Source organism: Pseudorasbora parva, chromosome 7, assembly GCF_024679245.1.
Source record: "Pseudorasbora parva isolate DD20220531a chromosome 7, ASM2467924v1, whole genome shotgun sequence".
NCBI classification, from domain to species: Eukaryota; Metazoa; Chordata; class Actinopteri; order Cypriniformes; family Gobionidae; genus Pseudorasbora; species Pseudorasbora parva.
The window spans coordinates 27258665-27280784 of NC_090178.1; the positions used below are offsets into that span (position 1 = coordinate 27258665).

General features: G+C 38.3%; 1 protein-coding gene across 8 annotated transcripts in view; it reads left to right on the forward strand.

The window, feature by feature from the left end:
• Positions 1 to 20613, forward strand: part of pou2f2b (POU class 2 homeobox 2b) — a 40554-nt gene extending 19941 nt beyond the window's left edge. Inside the window, exons 1-17 of one of the 8 annotated variants that reach the window (XM_067448874.1) lie at positions 5094 to 5244; positions 9916 to 9981; positions 10680 to 10714; positions 10803 to 10862; positions 11033 to 11131; positions 11301 to 11549; positions 11708 to 11813; positions 12088 to 12179; positions 15391 to 15528; positions 16283 to 16424; positions 16606 to 16781; positions 17120 to 17311; positions 17817 to 17865; positions 17967 to 18105; positions 18573 to 18635; positions 19694 to 19767; positions 19986 to 20613. In XM_067448874.1, coding sequence (XP_067304975.1) covers positions 5190 to 5244; positions 9916 to 9981; positions 10680 to 10714; positions 10803 to 10862; positions 11033 to 11131; positions 11301 to 11549; positions 11708 to 11813; positions 12088 to 12179; positions 15391 to 15528; positions 16283 to 16424; positions 16606 to 16781; positions 17120 to 17311; positions 17817 to 17865; positions 17967 to 18105; positions 18573 to 18635; positions 19694 to 19767; positions 19986 to 20269 — 2019 coding nt within the window. In that variant the 5' untranslated portion in view covers positions 5094 to 5189 and the 3' untranslated portion in view covers positions 20270 to 20613. Of the gene's footprint in view, positions 1 to 5093; positions 5245 to 9915; positions 9982 to 10679; positions 10715 to 10802; positions 10863 to 11032; positions 11132 to 11300; positions 11550 to 11707; positions 11814 to 12087; positions 12180 to 15390; positions 15529 to 16282; positions 16425 to 16605; positions 16782 to 17119; positions 17312 to 17816; positions 17866 to 17966; positions 18110 to 18572; positions 18636 to 19693; positions 19768 to 19985 lie in introns of those variants that run through there. The other 7 variants (XM_067448872.1, XM_067448873.1, XM_067448877.1 and 4 more) reach the window with 7 other exon arrangements.
• Positions 20614 to 22120: the final 1507 nt, after the last annotated feature.

Here is a 22120-nt window from a genome sequence, read left to right on the forward strand (position 1 = left end):
GTCCTCCATCACTGTGCGCTTGTGCTTTTTCTGTGTGACAGCTCTGGAGTTGCTCCGTCATTACACTGCTGTCAACCTAATAACATCTCTTCCTCATCTCTCAAAAACAACGGTTTGTGTGTGTATGTGCGTCTCATCTCTTTTGTTGTACTCTCACCCCATCCTCCCCAATTCAATCCCTCATTTCTTCTTTTATTGGAAAAAGATGGGATGAATCCTTCATCTTCTCTCTTGTAATGCTCTTCTTTTATTATACTGCAGTAGGGCTGGGCGAGATAACTAAAAATATTATAGTGGTCATTTTCAGGCTTTTGAAGTTATTTGATATCTCATAATGTATGTATTTGCTCTGATATCGGTGTTTATGGTTCAGAGAACCAAAAATCCTTGAAGCCAATTAATTTAAAACATTTAATGCAAAAAAATGTCATATTAAGTAAAAAGTTAAAATAATGTTTTTAAATAAAAAAATATAAATATAAAATATTTAATCACTTTCATTTTTATGCACAGTATAGCAATTACTAGTAGCTTTATAAACATTATATAATAAATAACAATAAAGCAGTATATAACTAATTAATATTTAATAAATTAATTTAAAAAATAAACTAATTAGTAATAACAAATACCTTAAATCTATTATATTAACTTGTTACTGAATTTAAGGCAAACCAAAAATGTACACAAATTAATCATAACATTTTGAAGGAAGCATCATCAATTAATTGAAATGGAAAGTTTAACTCATCCATAGAAATTAATTCAACCTTCCAACTTAAAAGGTTTTGTGAGGTTTTAAATCAGAGCTTAATTTATATATATATATACACACACACACACACACACACACACACACACACACACATTACATTGTGAAAGTAAAAGCGTTGCATATATATATATAGTGAATATTTAAAATAATGTAACTAACTGTAAGGGTTTGATTCAATATTGCAACAAATAAATAGTTCAGTTCTGTTTGAGTACCGGATTGGTGGCACTTTTTTCCGCTAACACACATTTCCTTCTACTTCCTAGTCTTATCTTCCAAGTTTTTCATTTATTTTCTCATCTCTCTTCATCACTTCATGTCCTTTTCTTTCCCTGTGAGATTTTACTATCAATTCTCCCACTCTGCACTTCTTTTTCAAGTGGCCTGACTCTCCTGCATCCGCGTTCTTTCCTGTTCTGCCGTATGAATTCCTCTAAGCTCCCCTTATTTCCCCCTCTACCTCTCTACACAGTAATAATGCTACTGATAGAAAGAGGCCTGTGTGTGTGTGTGTGTGTGTGTGTGTGTGTGTGTGTGTGTGTGTGTGTGTGTGTGTGTGTGTGTGTGTGTGTGTGTGTGTGTGTGTGTGTGTGTGTGTGTGTGTGCGCGCGATTATTGTCGTGTCGGGAGTCAGAGAAATCGATCGATGCAGAAATATGAGGGTCTGTGTCAAAAACAATAACCGCCTTTTCCCCAGACACACACTTTCTCACACACAGCTGCGTTCACACACAGATATAAGCCTAAATATTAAACATGCACGTATTCATTCAGGGGAAACGATACTCAGCCCTCACATTACAGGAAAAATGCTCCATTTCAGATAGGAAAACTTATCAGCACAAGAGCCACTCTCCGTTTACCATTTCACTGTCTGTCACAGAGGTAAAAACATACACATAAGCACAGACAAACACACGCACACACACACACACACAAGAGACCTTTCACTGCTGTTGCCTGGCAACGTGGGCCAGTGACCAATCACAGTGCAGCGCAGTGTCCAGTGATGTCACAGCGTCTGCTGACCAGCAGGGAAGAAAGAGAGAATGAGGGAAAGAAAGAACAAATGTCTGGAAACAATTTAAAAAGAGCATTTTTATCATTGCGTTACGGGACATGCTGATAGTTTCACAGCTGGAGGAGTGAGTGGAAAGTGCAGGGAATGGACATTTGTGTTTATGGATGTGAGAAGGTGGACGTATCAGCCTGGAATGGTGGACGGACGGAAAGAAGGCGTCTCTGTAACTTTATCAGCATTAAAGACTAAGACACATTTGTGTTGGAGAGAGCGCGATTGCATCTACAGCGCAAAGAGTGTTTGCTGTGCGAAATAGTTAGTATCTAATCACTCACACACATCCGCGCGCATACGGCTCTGAGCTGTGACAGCTGTGAGATTGATGGCTCTCTTGAGGCCTGGAGCTTGCACTCTTAAACAGACAGCTGATCAGATAAACATGGAGAGAAGGAGAGCAAGAGGAGCGGACGAAGAAACACACTAGCTTTTAAAAAACATCGAGGCGTAGTTGCAGGTGGATCACGAGATGTTCCTGGTTGTTTCACACATGCATCAGTCCACAGGTCATCACACACACTAAAACTGATGCCATTAGGAGGAGTGACGTTTCCTCGTAAACCATGTGATGAGGGGCCAGGCAAATGGCCTGAGACCCCCGTGACATATGCAGACTTGTCTGTGGTGTATGACCTCTGGGGTTATGAACTTTAACCCCACCAGCCGCACAGGCTCTCGATGACCGTGAACCTGACACGCTGCTCTCTTTGTGTGAAACCACGAAACACTTAAGCTACCATCTGTGTTAGTTTTTGATGTTTAGGAAAATGCATCAACAAAATATCTATGTTTATATAGAGAGAATATATATATATATAGATATATAGTGAGTACGAGCAGTAACTGAAGCTCTTATACAGGCCTGTATGTATATACTGTATAGGTATTAGCTGTGTCTTATCTATAGGCTAGCAGTCTTTTGTTAGATTTGTCTAAGTGTGTGTGTGTGTGTGTGTCTGTATATTAATGAGACTCTAAACTGGACATGTTGATTCACTTGAATCTTTCTTTGAAATAACCAGAATATTTGTAAAGGGAGCATTTGAAATAAGGCCTATCAATTGGGAGATTCCAGAAAAACTCTCAACTTCACAACATTCATAAAAAGTGTGGCAATGCCTCCTCCTAGTGTTGAATATACAGTACTACAGTCTCTTATATCATACATACACTGTAAAACAAATTCAGGTCTCCAATTGAAATTGTTCTAGTTACTTATCTCATCTACATTTTTTAGTTGGCCAAATTGAATTTCTGTGAGTTGCGTCAATTTACAGAAATTCTATTTGGCCAACTAAAAAATGTAGATGTGATCAGTCACTAGAAAATTTTCAATTGGAGACCTGAATTTATTTTTTATTTTTTTACAATGTATGTATCTTAAATACCCAGAACTAACATTACATTTATTTATTTTCTAACAATTTGATGTTTAATAAACATTATATAAGCTGTGTGTGTGTGTGTGTGTGTGTGGGGGGGGGGGGGGGGGTTCATGTTTTTGTGACATATGAGGACACAAATGTGTATAATGACATAGGAATGACAGGCATTACAAGGAAAGGGTGAAATATGAGGACATTGGCCATGTTCCCACTTTTCAAAATGCTTATAAATCATACAGGATGAGATTTTTTTAGAAAGTAAAAATGCAGAATGTTTCCTGTGATGGGTAGGTTTAGGGGTAGGGGCAGTGTAGGGGGATAGAAAATATGGTTCGTACAGTATAAAATCCATTACGCCTATGGAAGGTCCCCATATGTCACAAAAACAAACGTGTGTGTGTGTGCGTTAAATATGTTAAATACATATGCATCCTGAATGCTTTACATTATTCCATCAATATTATCTTTTCTCAAGACTTAAGGAAACTTTCGAATAATATTTAATAAATATACAATATCATATTGTGTATACATTTGCTAAAATCTTCCTTTCATGAGAAAAGCAAAGCTTTTTTTATATTAGGATTTTATGTAATAATAGTCTATCTTTATTTAATGTTCAAATTATTGTGATTACATTTTCTTAAATTCTTTTAAATTTCTGTAAATGCAAATACTGCAAAAAACTAAATAAAAACATACAGGGCCAGTAAAATGGGACTGCTTCTTATAATAACAAATAATAGATTTTATGAACTTTTATGAACTTTTTATGAAAATGCTCATGCTTAAATTAATTTTCTCAGTCAATGGATGCATTTCTTTACCAATTTTTTAGTGATTTGAATTGGAGCGAATAGTGAAAAGTATATTAAACACTTCAAAATAGCATCCCAGGATGTTGTTTGTGTTATTTCACAGCATATAACAACTGTGCAACTGTCATTTTTCTAAAATAAAAAATGTGGCATGTCCACACTGTTCTCTGAGGTGGTGCATGTAGTTAGGACAGTTGGGACATGTCTATTTTCCGTCATTGAAGAGTACAGCTTGTGATATCTATCCCTGCTTCCTGCTTCAGACACATTACGATTTTATATTAACACATATGCTTGTTTTGCTTTCTCTGCGTTGTTTTGGGCTCCTACGGGGTGATTCATGCCCCAGTGTGGACGTGTGAGGTTGGAAAAAAGCTGTGTGAGCAAGCGTCCTCATTCTGTATTTTCTGATGGAGGCTTGTGTTGTAACAGATGCATTGATGTACAGTAGAGATACGGCGTGACACGAGTGTGCTAGAGAGACCGAGAGTCACCACAGGACTCGTGAGCGACTCTTTCCAACAACCCCAGCACTTTCCAGCGGCACAACTCTCCCCCTCTTTTCACCTCTATCTCAACATCTGCTTATTCTTTTATCTCTCACTCCACACTGCCGACTTCCCACTCTCAACCTCTCTCATCCTCTCTCTGTTCACCTGACCCCACTTTTCAGCCCACCGATCGACAGCGCTTCACTTCCTCCTCGCTCGCTCGCCATCCTGCTTGCCTTCCTCAGCCTGTCATCCTCCAAATGCGACCGTCCATTGCATAAATCCGCCTGATGAACCGTCCTGTTACACACTTACGAGTTTAAAATGCATTGTATTGCACATGCAAATGTGGCATATCTGCTCTGACCCACTCTGTTCTTGCTTTCTCGGGGTCAGGAAGTGGGCACAGAGGGGGTGGTGGTGTGGGTGAGTACAGCGTAGAAAGGAGGTGACGGAGGGAGGAGAGAAGGAGGAGTGGAGAGTTCCCCCCTCTTGTTATCAGTTTGTTCCTCCTTCTTGGCCACACACTGACAGAGTCATTAGAGAAGCAGAGAGAGAGAGAGAGTGAGAGAGAGAACGAGTGTGTGCATGTGTGAGAGAGGAAGAAGACCTTGCTGAACGAGTGCACACATATTCATCAACATGACAAAGACCGGTCCTGTCGCAGCCATGGATTATTCCCATATGTGGTTGCCAGGTATGTGTCCGGGGCGTCTATGTGGTTGCCTGGTTGGGCTCTTGTGAGTTGTATTGATGGATTTGTTAGAAATGCAGGGACGTTTGTGGTCATCAGACCAAGAGATAGAGAAATTGAAAGGACAAGCTATGCAAAGTTACGTGAAAGCTGAAATTCCGAAATATATATACTTCTTACAGTTTCTGTTTTTTTTTTTTTTTTTAATACAGGAATTTATGTTACAGTGCTTTGCAAAAATATTCAGACCTACGTTTTATTTCAAACCACTGAAACTTAAAATAGTTTTGTATGCATTTTATTTTTTATCTTAATGAGATTTGTTTATTTTATTTAAAATTTTATTTAATTTTAATTATCCCACTTTATATAAGGTGGCCTATGTATTTACATCAAAATATAATTACAATGTACGTGTTGTGTTCATATTGTATTGTAAAAGACCTTTGCTGATATTGAGGTGGATACGGGTAGAGTTAGGGACAGGTGTGGGGTATGGGTCAGTTTAAGGGTAGAGTTAGGGACAGGTGTGGGGTATGGGTCAGTTTAAGGGTAGAGTTAGGGACAGGTGTGGGGTATGGGTCAGTTTAAGGGTAGAGTTAGGGACAGGTGTGGGGTATGGGTCAGTTTAAGGGTAGAGTTAGGGACAGGTGTGGTGATATGGGTCAGTTTAAGGGTAGAGTTAGCGACAGGTGTGGTGATATGGGTAAGTTTAAGGGTAGAGTTAGGGACAGGTGTGGTGATATGGGTCAGTTTAAGGGTAGAGTTAGGGACAGGTGTGGTGATATGGGTAAGTTTAAGGGTAGAGTTAGGGACAGGTGTGGTGATATGGGTTAGTTTAAGGGTAGAGTTAGGGACAGGTGTGGTGATATGGGTAAGTTTAATGGTAGAGTTAGGGACAGGTGTGGGGTATGGGTCAGTTTAAGGGTAGAGTTAGGGACAGGTGTGGGGTATGGGTCAGTTTAAGGGTAGAGTTAGGGACAGGTGTGGGGTATGGGTCAGTTTAAGGGTAGAGTTAGGGACAGGTGTGGGGTATGGGTCAGTTTAAGGGGATGGTTAGGGACAGGTGTGGGGTATGGGTCAGTTTAAGGGTAGAGTTAGGGACAGGTGTGGGGTATGGGTCAGTTTAAGGGTAGAGTTAGGGACAGGTGTGGGGTTTGGGTCAGTTTAAGGGGATGGTTAGGGACAGGTGTGGGGTATGGGTCAGTTTAAGGGTAGAGTTAGGGACAGGTGTGATGATATGGGTCAGTTTAAGGGTAGAGTTAGGGACAGGTGTGGGGTATGGGTCAGTTTAAGGGGAGGGTTGGGTAAAGAAATGTTCAACAGTGAAATTATAGATTTAACTGCATGAATTAATTACAGATGTAATTACAGGCAGGTATTTTTAAATATATAAGTACAATGCTGTATGAATAGAATAAGTGCATTGTATCAAATCATTCATTTCAATGTTAGTACATATTTAATGCCACCTAATATAAAGTGGGTCCTTCATAATAAAATAAACAAAATAAAAACAGCACATTTTATTATAAATGCCACTCACAAATGAGACATTTGGCATGAGTGTCTTAAGTGTTCAAAATGTTGTGAATCTTTTTTTCTAAGAATGTTTCAAGATTCAGGCTTTTCAGGTAGTCAAATGATGTTTCACACATTTGAATCAGGGTTGAAATCTGGTCCAATGTCAGACATTCACCTTTATGTTCTTGAGTCACTCAGAGTTTAAGGTCATTGTCCTGCTGAAGGTCAGATCAGCAGAGAGAACAAGATTTTTTGGGGGGTAGTATTTCCCTGCGTTTTGTGCCATTTATTTTTCCTTCTACCTTAACGAGATGCCCAGCGCCACAGCGGGACGCTTCCACCACCCTCTTCACTGTGAGGACAGGGGTTTTAGAAGTGTGGCCACTTTTACAGTTGCACAGCATATGTAACTTTTAGCTTTTTTGACAGACCCAAGGTTTTCTTTTACATCATTTTTTGGAGTAACTACTGAGCTACGTGGCTGAGCTGAGCTAAGTCTCTTGTAGATTGTATTTTTTTCTATGCAATCAATGGTCTCTTTGTAGCATTTGCAATATAGTAAAATGTAAGAACTGAAGTGGGCAATGATCTGAATTATAAAGGTCTTCTGATTTCTGAAATGCAATCCTCAAAATAATGTACATTTCTCTGCAGCGTTCATTTCAAAAAACAAAATTGTTACAAAATAATAGTTTAATAATACAAAAATAGTTTTTCCTCTTCATAAATTCAGAGAGCTCTGGCTTTTAAGGGCTTTACCAGTATTACAATTTGTGGTATTATGTGCATCAAATCTTCAGGTTATTATACTGCCATTATGTATATCTAGTTTTTTGCTGATCCATCAGACAAAGCCCTTTTCAGTACTGAAGATGGGATGAAATCATATTTGTTGACTGGAAGTGCAGGGGAACCTCTGGGAAACCCAGTGAGAAGTTCTTCATAGGGTTTCCCCCGTTCCTCCCAGATCCCAGATACTTAAGGAAGGGACGGCTATGAGAAACAGGCTATGAGAAAACCCGAAAAATCGTTTCCTTAAGACATCTTGCGTTATTGTTACTGAATATCTGAACTTCCCAATATAGTAAATTGTCATAGAGGCCAGAATTCAACTCAAGATTCAAGTGTCTACTGGAACCTTTGTATGTTTTATTTGCAGCTAAATACATACATTGATGGAGATTTGAGGTAGCCCTGATTATTGTCACAAGAAAGCTCTTCATCTTGGCATGTGGTTTCTTAGTCTTTAAGTTGTTGAATATCATGTAAAACACTATTAGCTTGCAAATCATTTCCAGTACGTGCAAGCAGTGTAAGCATATTTATCTCGGTTTTATAAAAAGAATAGATATCTTTGTAATACAGAAGTTATAAAATGGAGAAGTTCAGAATATTGTAAGAAATAGATCTGTGCGTGTCAGCTACTGTATAAAGGCTGTATATGATAGGAGCACTTACATTCAAGTGTGTGAGTGTTTGAGTGTGTATTAATAGCTTGCCCGACAGTAAGGGTTTGGTTTAACACGTTGTGTTTGCCCCAGCCTGAGGGGAAACAGAGAGGGAAGTGAGACATTAACACCAAAACCATCAGGCACTCTTTCATATTAAGTTCATGAATGATGAACTGCACATTCACTCAATAACAAACTTTAAATTCTAGATCTGATATGTGAATGCATATCAAAAAAGTTATGATAGAGTCCAAGGTGTCAGATAAGTTTGTGATGATTCACTTGAATTGGTCAATGATTAAACACGTTTCTTTGATCTTTTTGCTTTAAATAAATGATACGTTCCTCTCTGAAGAAAGACCTCTCAGCAGCTTAAAAGACCATTAAGTTCATTCATATGACACGTAATGTCACTCAAAATAATCACAATATGACACAATTTGAAAATATTCTCGAACTGTTCTCAAACACTCTGAGCTATCAGAGCACAATTTTTTTCTAGCAGGCCGTTTTGTGGAAACCCTGAATTAGATACAGCCCGTTCTCTGATGAGCCTCAAGAGGGGCTTTTTCCTTCCTTTTTCTTCCTTTCGCCAACCACTGTGGCTGGACCACGGATTCGGTCGTGTGAGGAAGTCGGCAATTCTTCAGCTTTTTGGTGGCTTTTACACAAATGACACAATAAGATAAAAGGGAAACTGGTTTCCTCTGTAACTTTCTCTGGGATTATTATAAGCAATCTTATTTTTACAGCTACTGCCCCCTGGAGGAGTCAGATATTAATTGTCAGTATCTTATAAAGGCCTCATTGTTTCATGTAGTTGGAAGGAATGAAATATTAATGAAAGGAATGGTGAAAGAGTGAGAAATTAAAGATGAAGTGTGAGTGTTGAAGGGAAGACAGATAAAGAGGATCAGACGAGATAGTGGTATGCAGGTGGGTGATATTATTAGTCAGTCGTTGGCTTTATTTGCATTTTTCACAAAAGGGAAGTGAGTGTTTCTGTGTGTGAGTGAGCATGTGTGTGTGAGTGAGCATGTGTGTGTGTGTGTGTGTGTGTGTGTGTGTGTGTGTGTGTGTGTGTGTGTGTGTGTGTGTGTGTGTGTGTGTTTATGCATGTATTTTTGAGAGATTCTTTTTCTTGCTACAGAGTTTATACTTCTGATGCTCCTTTGAAACAATGTGTATTGTAAAATCTGCCATACAAATGAAAAGAATTCACTTGAACTCATCAGAAACACACACACACACAGTTCTGATTCACAGTTCAGTTGTGTGTTCTGACTTTATATGTAGAATATATGTATGTATATCTACCTACTTCAGTGTAGACAGAACTTCATAAAACTCTTTCAAAACATGTTATTAATATTCTAAGAAGATAATCGCACGCGTTTACGTTTCACACTCCGCCGAGGGACTGGGACAGTCCCATGGGCTCAGTTACAGTTAAATTTGAAGTGACACATCTGTGTTGATCTAATAACTATTAGTTTTTTGTTGGATTGGTCACATCTCCACTAGCTTGAGAATGAAGGAATCTAGATCTGGAGCTGCTCTATAATCAAAAAAGAATTTTGATTCCAAATGTAACATACTTGTGCTTGTTAAACTCATAACATAACAGAAGACATGCTTGAGCATGTAGCAACAGGTAATGCCTGATTTCATACCTCTCTGTGTTTTCCCCCCACCATAGATATCAGAATGTCAAAGCCAGTAGAGGTTGAGAATCCAGCAGCAGACTCTCCGATGGAGAGCACAGGTATATACATTACATACAATACATTATATTTTTTGTCATAGGGCTCAACAAAAAAGATTTTTCTGCTCAGATTTCTGCTTACTTGCCATGATAATATCTACACACGCATTATAACAAATATGATCAGTAGTATTTAAGTACTACTTTATTAAATTTTATCATATAGTTTTTTTTATATGTTAACAATATACATAATACAGTTATGTTAACTGTTTATACAGTTAAAAATATAGATCTTTATTTAACAAAATAAATCAAATAATCTATATTAACTCATATGTTGTATTAACATATAGAGTAAAATGACACCTCTGTTTTGGGTAACACTTTACAATAAGGTGTCATTAGTTAACATGAACTAAGAGAGACAATACTTCTACAGTATTTATTCATCTAAGTTAATGTTAATATCAACATTTAGTAAATGCACTTTGAACTAACTTAAACAATGAACATATTTATATTTTATTAACTACAATGACTAAATACTGTAACAAATTTATTTTTCATGGTTAGTTAATTTTAGTTAGTAAATTAACTTATGTTAAGAAATGAGACCTTAGTGTAAAGTGTTAGCGTCTTGTAGAAGTTTTCTTCACAAAAAGACTATACTAAATCTTCTAATGTCAAACTAACTAACTCAAACGTAAATTTACCAACTGAACTAATATCTTTCCTTTTCTCATTGTGTTTCTCAGACTCGGAAAGAAATGGCTCAAATTCAAATAATCAGGCAAGTGACTGGTACCCGTGTTATCTTTCATCTGAATGCAGCATGATTAAAAAATGAATCATATTTCCAATGTGTTTCCCTCCAACAGGTTCAGCCAATGAAAATCAACCCCTTCTCCCTTTCACCCACACTGAGTAGCAGCACCAAGGTGAGTAAATGTGTGTAAATGGATGTGAATGCTTGTGTTTAACAAACAGAACTGCACATTTTCTGTTTAAAACTGTTTTTTAAATAACCACCCTCATTTAAATACCCCCACTCACCGTGCCCTTTTCAACCCATGAATTCATAATCAACGTTTCTCTGTCTCTGTCTCAGGCTAAGGTGGAGGAATGTGGTGAGATGTCTCCCGCTGCACCTGCTCAGACGGCCCTATCCCACACGCAGCTGATGCTAACGGGTGGCCAGCTCGCAGGGGTGAGACGAACACATGCACTCGAACGTACTTCTTATATGTGTGTCTGTGCGGGTTCCTGCGTGAGCATGCTTGCCTTGCTTTACGTGTGCTTTCTTTCATCCACTTTTCTAACTCTTATTTTCACCGCATTTTCCTTCTCTGCCGCTCTTTCTCTCTCTCTCTCTCTAGTTGACTGCACTTTTGCCTGCACAGCAGCAGCTGCTCTTACAGCAGGCGCAGCTCCTCGCCGCAGCTGTGCAGCAGTCACATGTGGCCCACGCAGCCAATCAACAGCAAGCCCAGCAGCAGGCCAGAGAGCAGGCAGCTCAGCCGCAGTCGCAGGGCCAGTCACAGAGCACACAAGAACAAACCGGCACCCCCGTCCCACCTCCTCCTCACCAGCTCCCTCTTTCTCAGCCAATCCAGCTCACTGCCCAGGTATAGCCAGTCAGTGCTGAGCAGCGCACCTGAGGGGATACTAGGGTCAAATTCACTAAAAGCCTGCGTCTTATTTGCTTATTTTCAGTGAGTTCCCTCCTCAGATCAGAGTGAAACCACCACGTCCTTTCAGCATCTGTTTCTTTTCTCTCTTTCAGGACATTCAGCAGTTGTTACAACTGCAGCAGTTAGTCCTCGTTCCAGGACACACTCTGCCTTCACCCGCACAGTTTCTTTTGCCACAAACACAGCAAGGGCAGCAAGGTAGTTCATTTACTATTTGTTTTCTCAGGTTGTGTCCTAAATAAGTTTCCTATGTCTGGTCATTTGTCTCTCCTTACTATAAGCCAGACTTGTTGCATGTCAGATGTCATGAGCCCAACTGGTTAAATAAAAAAACATAGACAAAATTTTATTATTATCACTTTATTTTATAATTTTTCAAGACATAGTGATTGAATAAAAAAAAAATCTGTGGTTGCCAATCAGATTTAATTTAATAGTAATAAATATAATCATATGGTTGTGTATGTTTCAGGGCTGCTATCAACACCAAATCTAATTTCACTACCTCAGCAAAACCAAGGAAGCCTGTTGGCCGCTCCATCCAGACTTAGTCTTCAAGCACAGGTACGTCATCTCATGAAAGTTCAAAAGATACATAAAATGATACATTCAAAAGATAAAACAAAAGTTTTTGATCTGCTAGATTTTTATTTTTTTTATTTTAGAAGAAGTATCTTATGGTCACCAAGGCTGCATTTATTAAACTAAATAACTTTAAATAACAATATTAAACAGTAATATTGTGAAATATTATCAAAATGTAAAATAACTGTTTTCTATTTGAATATATGTTTAAATGTAATTTATTCCTGTGATGCAAAGCTGAATTTCAGTATCACATGAGCTTTCAGAAATCATTCTAATATGCCGATTTGATACTAAAGAAACATTTTTTATTATTATCAATGTTGTAACATTGTAAAGGTCTTTACTGTCACTTTTGATCAATTTATTGCATCATTGCTGAATAAAAGTATTAATTTCTTTAAGTTCTTTCCCCAAAAAACAAATTTGTGCTGACCCAAAAAGTTTTGAACGGTTGTGCAAAAGCTTTCCATTTCAGATAAATGCTGTTCTTTTGAACTTTCTATTCATAAAATAATCATATAGTCCAGTTTTACACAACTGTTTCCAAAACTGATAATAATCATAATTCTTTAATGTTTTCTGAAGGATCATGTGACACTGAAGACTGAAATAATGATGATAAAAGTTCAGCTTTGATCACAGGAGTAAATTACATTTTAAAATATATTCATATATTTTAAACATATTATTTAAAGCTACACTGTGTAACTTTTTTAGTTTATTCTTAGCTAAAAACACTTAGTTCTTTCAAAAATATATGTGCTCATTAATGTATATTTACTTCTTTCAAGTTATAAAGTATTCTCATAAGTTTATAATATGCCATTTAAAATACAAACGGGTGAGGGATTCGAATGCCATTCGCCATGTTGAAGCCCCTCCATCTTGACAGTACATTAGCCAAAGAGGGACATACCCGTAAATTCAAGCTTCGCTTTTCACGTTTTAACACTCGATGGCAGTCATGAATGAGGCCGAACTGGAAGCCATCTTAATCTTAGACTAAACTGGCCACCGTAGGAGTTAAAACGAAATCGGAATTGAGAGGAACAGAATCTAATATTCACTGGATGGTCATATACCTTTACACCGCTAGATGGGGAAAATATCACACAGTGTAGCTTTAATATATCAAATATATTATTTCACAATATTACTGTATTTTTTTAGTATTTTAATAAAATAAATGCTGCCATAAGAGACTTCTTCTAAAAACATTAAAAATCTTACCGATCAAAAATTTCTAAAGAAGTATCCAAGACGTCTTTGCGAAGATATTTCTTGATGTAAAAAAAAACTAGAAAACATACAACATTCAAGTTGGCTCAATGAAGAGCGTTCTGTCATCACTTACTCATCCTATAGTTGTTACAAACCATACAAGTCCTTGATTCTGCTAAACACAGAACAAAATATAGGTAGCCAAACAGTTGATGTTAACCTTTGACTTCCATAGAATAAAAAAAATATTAGTGCTTTTATTATCCCTTTAGAAAGATTAGTGCTGTCAACAGAATAAAATAACTGATTAAGTATAGTAACTATAGAAATTGTAATGATTGTCATAATATGTGTAAACTTTATACACTACTGTTCAAAAGAGGTGGGCTCGGTAAGTTTAAATAAAATAACTTAAAGGTCCCATGACGTTGATTTTTATTATTTTATAATGGTTCCTGGGGTGTACTTATATTGTTAGTATGATTTTTACCTCAAAAATGATATAATTTAGAAATTAGAGGTAATTTTCTTTCCTGATATTAGCCCTCTGGCTTGAATGCTCTGTTTCAAGGCGCTGTGAGACTTTACCATAGGTGGTGGAGAGGGGGTGGTTTAGAGAGGTCTCCATGCAAGCACTGCCAGCCAGAGAGAGGCAGACAGAGCACTCGTGGACCAGAGACGATAACAATTGCTGAGAAAGTTATATTATACTAAGTTGTTGAGAGCGCTACCGAGCACGAGTTCTGAATAAACACCCAGTCACGCCGACCCTGTTGTCTTCCTCCTTTGAGTACACAGTACACAGGCAGTCTGTTGATGGCATGAATGCAGTGAGCTCGTCATTGCAACGCTATTTCTCTCACAAAATGCTTTGACCACAACTACCAGCAAAAACTACATCGATATGAAAATAGTAAGAGCTTCTGTTGAGCATTACAGCGTCATTTATTATAACGGCAGTTTGGACAAGTGTGCAGAGACATTCGTGAGGTGTGATTGACAGCTTCAGACATTATAAAGAGTGTTTTGATCACTCTCTGTAGTTTAATCATTTAAATAACAGATTTTGTTTCATGCTAATAACAGAAATGATGTGAAGTTGATCATTTAGTCACTGGCTTGATTCACTGATGCATAAACAGCATTAAACGATTTAGAAAGAAAGTATGTGTGAACCTGAATGATACAAATCAGAAATCACTGATCACAGATCAGGAAATTTCAAGAGAAAATAAAATTAACCCACTGGTTCTTCTGAGGATCATATGAAGGAACTGAAAAAAAGACTTCTGTTTTCATCTGTACATCCAAAAATTGAGCAACTGCCAAGCTGGACAATCAAATATAACACTCTCATGGGCATGCCAAATTCTCTGGGTGGAGGAAAGGGAGGTAACCGTTCCTGGTATGACATCAGAAAATTCAAGATCGGCTCGTCTGAGCTCGCATTTTCTCAAAGGCAGAGAAAGATAGCCAGAACTCTGCACCGATCAAAATTTCCAATATTCAGGCTTGGGGAACTGAAAGTAACTCATAAAATAAAAATGTCATGCCATGGGACCTTTAATAGGTTTATCAGCAAGGATACATAAATTGCTCAAAACACTAAAAGTAAAAACTTATACTGTTCTTTTGACATTTATATTCATTAAAATATTAAGCATACTATTAATATACATACTAAGAAGTATTCATTTTAACTGTAAACATTTTTTTGAATGATTTCTGAAGGATCATGTGACACTTAAGACTGATGAATGATGCTGAAAATTCAGTTTTACCATCACAGGAATAAATAAAACAAATATTTCTAAAATGTTTTACTGTTTTTAATCAAATAAATGCAGCCTCTTTCATAAAACTTTTTACCAAACCCAAACATATGAGCAGTAATGTTTGTGCACAATACTGCATTCTGTGCTATTGACTCATGTTTGAGTCTGGATGTGTGTCTGGTCTGTGGCAGAGAGAGAAGGTTGCAGAGAGCAGCGTGAACACAGTGACACCAGTGACTTCTCACCCCGAGGAGCCCAGTGACCTGGAGGAACTGGAGCAATTCGCCCGCACATTCAAGCAGAGAAGGATCAAATTGGGATTTACACAGGTAGACACACACGATATGCTTGTTTTGTTTTCATTTTTTATGGGTACTTTGCATTGATATATGATTTGTATACTGTACAAACTGTATATTCTATCCCTTAAAGCTACACGGTGTAACTTTTTAAGTTTATTCTTAGATAAAAACACTTAGTTCTTTCAAAAATATATGTGCTCTTTAATGTATATTTACTTCTTTCAAGTTATAAAGTATTCTCGTAAGTTTATAATATGCCATTGAAAATACATACGGGTGAGGGGTTCGAATGCTAAACGCCATGTTGCTCCTCCATCTTGACAGTACATTAGCCAAAGAGGGACATACCCGTAAATTCAAGCTTCGCTTTTCACGTTTTAACTCAATGGCAGTTATGAACGAGGCCGAACTGGAAGCCATGCTAATCTTGGACTAAATCAGCCACCATAGGAGTTAAAACGAAATCAGAATTGAAAGGAACAGAATCTAATATTCACTGGATGGTCATATACCTTTACACCGCTAGATGGGGAAAATATCACACAGTGTAGCTTTAACACTAACCCTAAACCTACCTATCACAGAAAAGTTTTTGCATTTTTACATTTTCAAAAAAAACATCACTTAGTATGATAAGCTGTTTTGTCGCACAAGGACAAGAATTTTGGATATTTACATCTTTGTGGGGACATGTTGTCCCCATAACTCAGCACATACACACACACAGAAGATTTGTATTCTTTTTTTTTAATAGTAACGTTTGGTCTGTTTCCCTCTGCAGGGTGATGTGGGATTGGCCATGGGGAAACTCTATGGGAATGATTTCAGTCAGACCACCATCTCTCGATTTGAGGCGCTCAATCTCAGCTTCAAGAACATGTGCAAACTCAAACCTCTGTTGGAGAAGTGGCTGAATGATGCAGGTACACATCACAAAGAGCTCCATCCATCTCAAACTCATGTCTTATGCATGCATTAATACTACAGTTTAAATGGCATTTAGGCTACTTTATTATTTAAAAATAGAATGGAAAAATTGACTGTCAACCACAATATGTTTTGTAGTAAACATTTTTGGAGGTTGCATTAACAGTAAAAAATCAGATCTCTTTTTATCTCGGGATTACTTAGAAACGATGTCGATGGACAGCACCTTGCCAAGTCCCAGTGCTCTCTCTTCTCCCTCGCTGGGGTTTGAGGGCCTGCCTGGCCGGCGCAGGAAGAAACGCACCAGCATTGAGACCAACGTCCGCGTCGCTCTGGAACGCAGCTTCATCACGGTCAGAACACGTGATCACAAAACCATTGAATAACATACACTACCGTTCAAAAGTAGGACCAAAGCATTAGAAAATATTATAATAAATATTTACACTTCTGTATCTAAAAATGTAATTTGTTCCTGTGACGATTTTTTAGCAGCCATTACTCTAGTATTTGTGTCACATGATCCTTCATAAATCCATTTTTAGTGTTGATTTCTAAAAAAGAAAAAAGAAATCCCCAAACTTTTGAATGGTAGTGTGTACCCAAATAAACATTCATATACACTTCCCGAAATGAATCTCCTCAAATAATCCCATCTTAAACCTCGGAATCGCTTGTTTTCTGCATTCAGAACCAGAAGCCTACCTCAGAGGAGATCCTGCTCATCGCAGAGAAGCTCAACATGGAGAAGGAGGTGATCCGCGTCTGGTTCTGCAATCGCCGACAGAAAGAGAAACGTATTAACCCCTCCAGTGCCACCCCTCCCTTGCCCAGCCAACCCCAGCCCACCTCGCACAAACCCCCCTGCTACAGCCCGCACATGGTACGACCTGGCTTGCTCCCTTGGCTCATACCCCCATCTCAAATGACCCTGTGACACAACACTCTACTAGTTTCTCCTGCATGAGCAGTTGATAATAATCATTCCTATAATGGCACATGTACCAGTCATTCCCGAATGTGGTTTCACCCGCCCTGCATTGCTTTGCATTTTAATGTGGAATAATCCTAATTCACACTTTCATAGCTAAAGTACACATCTAGTTCACTGTCATTGTCGTAATAATATAGGAGGATTCAACCTCTGTTGCATGTACTTGATTTTTGGATGAATGTTGCATGTATTCACTAACTTACAAACATTTAAACACAATATTTGTCTCTGTAATTGAGGTTTTGCACAACTGAGTCAGTGAGTAGCATCTACAAACAGAGCACAAGCCTTTCCAGTGTTTTACACCGGCCTCTCTCCTTTTCACCCTCTGATACTTTCTGTCCATCATGTTTCCCTTTTGACCTGTGACATCATATCCACGTCTTCCTTACAGATGTCCAGTCAGGGACTATCCCAGACAGTGAGCAGTCTCAGTACAGCAGGTAGGGTGCACAAGTGGACATCTGCTAAATCATAGATACATAAATTGTATTGTATAGTATATATGATGGATGTTCTATTTGTTATTATTTCCCTCTTTCAGTGACCACCATGTCATCAGTTTGCCCATTGACCACAAGCGTGCCCACCTTAAGCACCGCCTCTTCACCTGTAACCCCGCCTCCACGTAGTGATGCCAGCCCCGCCCCTCCGATTCACAGTACACTAAGTCTGAACACAGGGTGAGTGGATTTCTCTCTCATACACACACACACACACACACACACACACACACACACACACACACACACACAAAGGTTTGTTTTGCTATATAAGTGATTACATTGCATAGACGTAGTGGTGTTATATACGGTAAAAATTGTACATTCTATCCCCCTATACCACCCCTACCCCTAAACCTACCCATCACAGGAAACATTCTGCAATTTTAATAAAACATTGTTTAGTATGCTTTTAAGTCTATTTTAAATTTGAGGACATATGAAATGTCCTCAAATTTCATGTTTACATCGTAATACTATTGTACTACACCCATGTCATTATACAAATTTGTGTCCTCATAAATCACAAAAAACAAGCACACATACACTTACTCATCCCCTTTTACTCCCTCTGGCTCAGCAAATATAGGTAACTGCAATGTTTGTGTGTGTGCAAATGTATTTTTGTGTGGTTTTGTTATCCGCAGTTCATGGCATAAAAAGAATGGTGACGTTTCTAACTACATCAATGACTTTGCTGCAAGTTTGAGGTGAATACAACCAGCAGAGTCTGAGTTCTTACATACACACAAATATAAAATAAACACACATTCACATAACATTTGTCATTGCCAAGCATTGGGAAATGCGCATTAGGGCATAGGGTAAATTCTGGTAAATTGGCTTTGTTTTTGATATTAACCTAACCATTAATGACAACATACACACAGTGAGCACCAGTGTTCACTACAGTGATATCAGAATATCACAATTTTAGCAATTCATTGCAGGGAAATTTCTCAATATTAATCTAAATTTCATTATTTTTCTTTATTTTCTAAGTTTAATATTTGATGTTAAATGCTTTATAAACAAATATTATTAATGTTATATAATCTTTTACAATTAATGATAATTTAATTGATATAACACAAGTAAATATAACCTTCATCAATATAGCATTATCAATACTGTTCAAAAATAAAATAAAAACAGTTGCTTAATAATTTTAATTTGATCCAGGATTATTTGATAATTATAATGTTCAAGAGAACATAATTTATTTGATATAGTAGAATTTTTGTAGCAATGCAAAAAAGTTTTGTAATTGTAAAATGTACATGTTTGCTTAATTACTGTCTCCGAAAAGTTGTGTAAACAGGCCTTGCCTTGTTGTAAGGTAAAAACACCCTCAGTTTAATATATGTTAAAAAATATATTAATTATAAATTATCATTTGTTTTGATAATACAAAAAAATTATAGCTTTTTTTGTATCCACTCGGTACACAAAGTGCTAATGTCTCTTGCGTATTTGTTCAGAGATTTTGCATATTTGTTGAAAAGATTTCGTAAAATCCCACTACATCTTAGTGTAAGGGTTGTTACGGACTGATGCGTCACTGAGTTCTGCTGGTATGTGGCCTGCATTGTTTTACAAGTAAAGCCATGTTTATTCTGCAAAGATTTGTCTTCTTGCACTGTTTTTCCAGCTCTTAACTATGCTTCGAAATGTTTTCTCTTTTTCCCTTCCTATTCCCTGTATTCCTTTCTGTTTTCCGTTTCTGTCTGTGTGTTTTGTGGGATGGTTGTATGTTTGTGTGACTCAGGAATACGATGAGGGGAGTTCACACAGGAATGAACCATGCTCTTCTTGGCAGCAACCCACTTGCTACTATTCAAGGTTTGTGCGAAAGGGAGGGCGAGACGCTGATGACTTTGCCAGCTCACATCAGTCATGTGTTGCTTTGTCTTCTCCGTTTGAGTGTTTGTTTACGTGCTACCACTCCTATTCTTCTTTGCTCACATTGTTCATCAGTTCATACGGTACTAATGCATCCTGTTTATCATGTCACATTATTTTTGTTGATGTTTGTGAGTAATACTGTGTCTCTTCCACAGCTCTAGCAGCCAGTGGTGGCCAGCTGCCCATTTCCAGTCTTGAAGGCAGCAGCAAGGTGTTAATTGGTGGTTCTGGGGCCCAAGGAGCAGGTCTTACCTCTTCCCTCTTCCTAAACCACTCCTCTTTGTTGCCCATGGGATTGGGCGGTTCAGCTGTTGGCAAAACCTCATTTCCTGTCGCAGGCGGCATGAGTCCCTCCCCTTGCTCGAGCCCCATCTCTTCCTGCTCTTCCGGCGAATTGCTACACAGCCCGCACTCAATTGGAGGGGCTAAAATCGAGTGATATTGCCCTTGTCCAATCACAAAAAGGAGGAGAAGGAGGAGGTGAAACCTTACCTGTCAACCAAAGCATCTCTTGATCCCCTCGCTCCCTTTCACACTCTCTTTCTTCCGCTCTCCCGCTCGACTGATGCCAAAAATACACCGAGTAGAAGAGGGGAGAGATGGAGAGACAGAGTGGAAGGAGGAAGGAAGAGGAGAAGAGGGAAAATGAAACCAAAAAAAACCCACCATGAGGCTTAGCGGGACGCAGCCAAATACGTAAATAAAAGGAGAAGAAAAAAACAAAAGGACAAAAAGAGATCCTTGAGCACCAAAAACAACAAAAAGACTAACTTTACTGTGTTGTAGAACAATGGCAACTCTTTGAAGAAAACGTGGAATACCAAAAAGTATAATGGAACTTTGAGAGACTCACTATGACGAAAAATACAAGCATACCAAAATCTCAAATACCAAAAACAAACACCAAAAAATACGGATGGAAAAGCTTTATCCAAAGGACCTGTAAATAGCCAACCGTCCAGGACCAGACCCAGTGACAACAATCCAGCCATCTCTGAGCTCATCATCTCATTTTCCACGCAATCGTACTGTTGTCTTTCACTGTTTCAGCATAAAATGTGAGCGAGCCGGGCTCAAACACTCATGTGTTTTTTCTGGTTCTTTGTCATTCTTGTCTATATTGTTTTCACAGAAGTAGCAGATTTTCCATCAGTCTTCATTAAATGTTTCAGTACATATGATCATCATCATCATTTCATGTCTTATGGAGCATATAGAGAGGATTGGGTGTTTGGTCTTTGATGTTCATCATATTAGCACTGCATAGCTTGATGCACTTGTTTGTCTAATGACATGAATGTCATAAAGTGTAATAAAAATGAGACCAAACTCCTCTCTCTAGCTTTGACTGCTCTAAGTGTAAATACTCTCATTTCTCTCTTAATAATGAAGTGCTTGCATGCCTCCTTCCCTCACATTCTCCCTTTTGAATACCAAAGTGATTCATTCATACATGATCAGCTCATCATTCACATGATGCAGAAAGAGATCGGGGGCCCAAACCTTGACAAGGCCGCTCTGGTAAGACAGCATGGCAACATGGGAAACGATAAAAGGGCTCCTATCCTCTCTGCTTCTTCCTCAAGCCAAAAAAATGAAGCGAAACTTCACAGCCAGCCAAACTTCCCAGAAAGGAAAACCAAACCAAGCCAAAAACAGATGAAGGAGCAAAACGAGTAACTGTACAGAAAAAAACAGCATCCCTTCATGCATCTCTGGACCGAGGTCACCCAGAACCCGTTTAGCAAGGGATCCGCCTCCTGTCATTCAAACTCTTTCTGGTCCTGGGTGGCGGGATCTTTGATGACCTCACTGGACTCATCTGAAGATGAAGATGTTTCGGGTTCGTTTAGGGGTTGGGAGGGTTGTTACTTTTGGTCTTTCGTTCCGTCTGTCTGTTTTGTGGGGCTTTTCTCGGCTGTGTGTGTAGATTTGTGTGCTTTCATTTGGGGAAAAGGTATTCACGTATTTGCGGAAATCTCTCCTTTTTTTTTTTTTTACGTTCCTTACTTGTTCCTATCTAGTTGTGTTAGAGACTCTAATCAGGTGGTTGAAACAATACTGTGAAAATTCAGTTCAACAGATAAGAAACCAGGATAAACATGCTCAAGTACACCCAAAGAACCAAAGTCAAGTATAAACAAGCTTTAAAGAGAACCAAATATCACATACGCAACGATTCACATGCTCTCATCCACCTTACCGTTGTATTTATATCGTGCTGAAATCTGTAGTGGGTGAGCGCTGCAGGTTCAACGAGGGATGGATACATGAACCCAGTTCTCTACGT